The 3889-nt window shown below is 51.5% G+C and overlaps 1 protein-coding gene across 1 annotated transcript; it reads right to left on the bottom strand.

Moving 5' to 3' along the window:
- Nucleotides 1–249: 249 nt before the first annotated feature.
- On the bottom strand, nucleotides 250–3889 carry PTGES3 (prostaglandin E synthase 3). The gene is made up of 8 exons (XM_026867281.1): nucleotides 3860–3889; nucleotides 2613–2752; nucleotides 2378–2447; nucleotides 2044–2142; nucleotides 1736–1825; nucleotides 1307–1369; nucleotides 1026–1050; nucleotides 250–565 (listed from the first exon to the last, which is right to left on the bottom strand). The coding sequence occupies exons 1-8, from the start codon at nucleotides 3887–3889 to the stop codon at nucleotides 546–548; spliced, it is 537 nt and encodes a 178-aa protein (XP_026723082.1). The 3' UTR covers nucleotides 250–545.

Raw genomic sequence — 3889 nt, 5'->3', positions numbered from 1 at the left:
GGGATCAAACACCGAAAGGAGGAGAATTGTGTTCGCTTTGAGACAAACTTTAGTGGAAGGGACCTGAAGACACCACAGCGGCACCGCCCGCTCCGTTTGCCAACCACAGCCCTGTTTCAGCCAGTTTTGTTCCCGGTACAAATGTACAATTTCAGGCCGCAAAGGGGAGGGGAGGGGGGGGAAGAAAATGCTCATTTACCACTTGGTGTAAATTCAGGGGTCTCCCGTTGTAATTACATCTGCTACGAGGCAAGGAGGCTCTGTAAACTTTATTGCGACTGTTCTGTGTCGATTGCCTACACCTCAACTGGGTTTTTTTGGAAGTCTGGAAAACGGTTCATGCATAACGTTATTGCCTCTCGTGGCTTAAGACCGCCCCGTGCAATGGTACACACCTACCATCAGTGAAGCCATTTAAAATGGACTGAAAATGGGTTAAAGGATGCAGGATCTCCCTTTAGGGCTATCAACTCAGGAATTCTTATCTCAATTATGAAATGTTGTGATGAAGTTCTTTCCCCAAACCCTGAAGACGACAGTTTTTCTTACTCCAGATCTGGCATTTCTAGAGAGAGAAAGAGAAGAGCGTTAGGCGGTTGGGAGGTTTGTTTCATTTTCTTTTTTTGTTTTTTTTAAAAAAAAAAAAAAAGCTGCCAGGAGCCCCACAGATTCCTGAGGGACACAAGCAGGACCCGGGAAGGGCCAAAGGCAGCCCCAGGCCTCAGCCCCAGCTCTTCACAAGGAAGATGGTGCCCAGGTGGAGCCAAGGCAGCTGCACCGCAGACACGGATGCCCCGCACGCCAAAGCCTCCCAGGACCGCAGGGGGCTGGGAAGGTCAAACTGGTATTTCACGCTTGCGTGCAAAGGCTTTCACTGGGTTATGTCGCCTCATGCTGCCGAGGCGACGCCCCGGCCTGAGCTGGCAGCCAGACTCCATGGGACCAACAGGACGAGCGGCTGCTGGCTCTGCTCAGGGGGACCCGCGCTGCTGCGGCGTGTGGAAAACACAGAAACACCAACTTACTTTCGTCGTCACTGTCTGGTGAGTCCTGGAAAGAAGAAGAAACTTTAAGTGGAGCAGACTGAGCTCGAAGGCACGTTTCCCCCTGCCCCCCAACCCACGGAACGAGCTCCCCGCCGTTGGGCCTCGCTGGCCAGAGCCCAGACGTTTAATGGTGACGCTCAGCGGTGCCCTTTAAGCTTTTCACAGCGCTCAAGAGGGAGCGCAAGTTTGACTCGAACCAGCAGCAACGAAGGCGCAGGGCGCCGAGCCAGCCCCACACGTATTTACTGCAAAGAACTTACATCATCTGCCCCATCTACTTCTGGCAAGTCTACGTCGTCATCTCCGCCCATGTTGTTCATCATCTGTTCCAGAGAGATAATAACCACGTTACAGGGTGAAGCCAACCACAGTCTCCACGTGAACTAGGGGAGCACTGTAAAAATCTAAAAATAGCTTAAAATTGTTGTAACCAACAGCCACCGGTTGCTTTGATAAATCAGCTGCACCCATGCAGAAATTACAAGGTGAGCACGCAAAAAAAAATAAACTAATTGCCCTGCAAACCAACCAGTGCACCCAGTCAGCGCCGGCAGCTCCGAGGGCACAGACACTCGTTCCGTACCTGACAGCAAACACAAACCAGCCACGAGGAAACGGCTCTGCCTCCGCTGCCAGCCCCTGCCCGCAGCCCAGGGAACCCAAACTGCCAGGTACTCGTCTCCCCGTACCTCAGAAAAGCGATCAAAATTGGACATGTCTTCATCTGAGTCATCTTCCCAGTCTTTCCAGTTGTTGAAGTCCACACTGAGCCAGTTGAGCTGCACATGAAGACAAGAAGCGATTTAAGGACAAGCGAGTGACAAGGTGTCTCTGCTGGAGAAGGGAGGGTACAGCAAGATCTGCCGTTCTGACCAGAAACACGGCAAGCGACCCACTAACGCGACGTCACTTAAACATGACCCGAATATTAAACCAGATTAAAAACCAGGGGAGGCACCGGGCAGCGCTGCCCTGGCCATCAGGAGCCCAGACCCACCTTCGCCCTCTCTTTTGTTAACCTCGGCCACGCCTGACCAGACTCTCCTTTTCGTAAACAACACAAGATAGATCTGTCTGTTCTTTTATGCTTTGATTCCTGAAAAAGAGCAAAGATCTGTCAGTGTGATCACCAGGAACTGCTTATATTCAACTCGCTTGTCCTAAGCTATTCTTTGTCCCCAAAAAACCCACCCTGAGATGCTTCCAGGGATCCGAGTTTCACAGACACTTAGTCTGAGGAACAGTTTGCCCACAACCCTGAAACAACCTCCAGAACAAGCAGTGTTGTTCAAGCACTAAGAACAGGAGAGCAGAGTCAAGAGGATACTCACATTTGGATCAATATTATTAAAAAGGTCAATTTCGTTTAAATGTTTAAAGTTATCGCTTCCTCCAAGACAACTGTTAAGAGAAAAAACACGTTTGTGTTGAGCACAAAACATCTTCTAGAACAAATATGCCCCATTAACAGAACTTACTGCTCTTAAGACATCATCTAACCAGTATCAGCGTTGCCTTCAGGCACCCCCGTCCCTCCCTAGTGCAGCCAAGGCCCCAGGTGCTCACCTGAACGTAAGTTTGGATTTTTCAAAATTTACATTAACATCTTTACTGTCTTCAACGCAAAATTCAACAAAGACATAGTCCCTCCGGTCGTACCACTTCGCAGAAGCAGGCTGCCTGTGAACAGAGCATTTGAGAGAAGTTCAAATCGAGTTTCATATCCTTCATCAACACTGAAAGAACTTTACAACTCGCCCTTCCCTGATGCCAGAAACACAACACCGGGTTCCTTATGTTCCTCCTGATACACAACTTGAACAGTTTTGATTTTTTTTACTGCATTTAGAAAAGTTCAACTAAAAGACTTCCTCCTGTTCTTAGAAGCTGCATTACCAGCTTATTGCTAGTAATCTTTGAAAAGTGCTTAAGGCTGAAAAAAGATGGAAGAATAAAGAGATGCGATGCATTTGGGGCACATTCGGGGCGAGGCGAGTCCGGCCAATGCCCCGAGAGCTCGTGCTGCTGTTCCCTCAAAACCTGAGGCTGAAATGTGTTACCACAAATCAAAATTAAGACAAACTTTTCAAGATGAGCCACTACAATGGCAAAATTTCAGTCACGTCTGACAGCTACGCAGACAAGACTTCATTCCACATCACCCAGAGTTAAAACCCCAAAGCACAACCAGCAGGCCCCGCTCTCCTGGACACGGAGCTGTGAGAAAATGGGACCGTTTGACAGATTTTTCTATCAGCAAGACCCAGCTGAAGTCAGCAGAGGTAGAGGCGCTGCAGAATCCCCGCTCTTGCATCCAGACTGCGGCTCCCGCGCTCCCCGGCGTCCTTCCACCTCCCCGCACCCCCCGCACCAACCAACAGCCCTCCCGGGGCACCAGGAACCGCCGCGGAGCCACCGCTGGGCTGGGCTGAGCCACCCCGGGTCCCCGCTGCCTCCGGCCACTCGGGCCGAGCCCGCAGCCTGTCCCAGGGGAAGGCAAACGGCTGCTCCCCCGCCCCGGGTGCCATCCCAGTGCTGGGGTTCCGCAGCAGGGACAACCCGCAGGACCCGCACGAGTGGGACTGAAGCGACGCTCCGAGCCCAATGGTCACTGACCACCAGGTTCACTGTGACTACGGCCATGGGAAGGTAAAACACGTGAACGTCCCCATCGGGGCGCGACAGAACGGCTCCGCTCCACACACCGGGCAGCGGGCGCTCGGTCTCAGCGCCACAGCCCAGGAACCTGGCAGCAATTAACTGCAGAGCACTGATTACAGTGACCGTTGCTAAACTTTCAGATTTTGACTCACCTGATCATCAATCAGTTCAATTCTTGGCAT

Source organism: Athene cunicularia, unplaced genomic scaffold, assembly GCF_003259725.1.
Source record: "Athene cunicularia isolate RWA unplaced genomic scaffold, athCun1 SCF_224, whole genome shotgun sequence".
NCBI lineage: Eukaryota > Metazoa > Chordata > Aves > Strigiformes > Strigidae > Athene > Athene cunicularia.
This window is presented reverse-complemented; position numbering and strand designations above follow the sequence as displayed.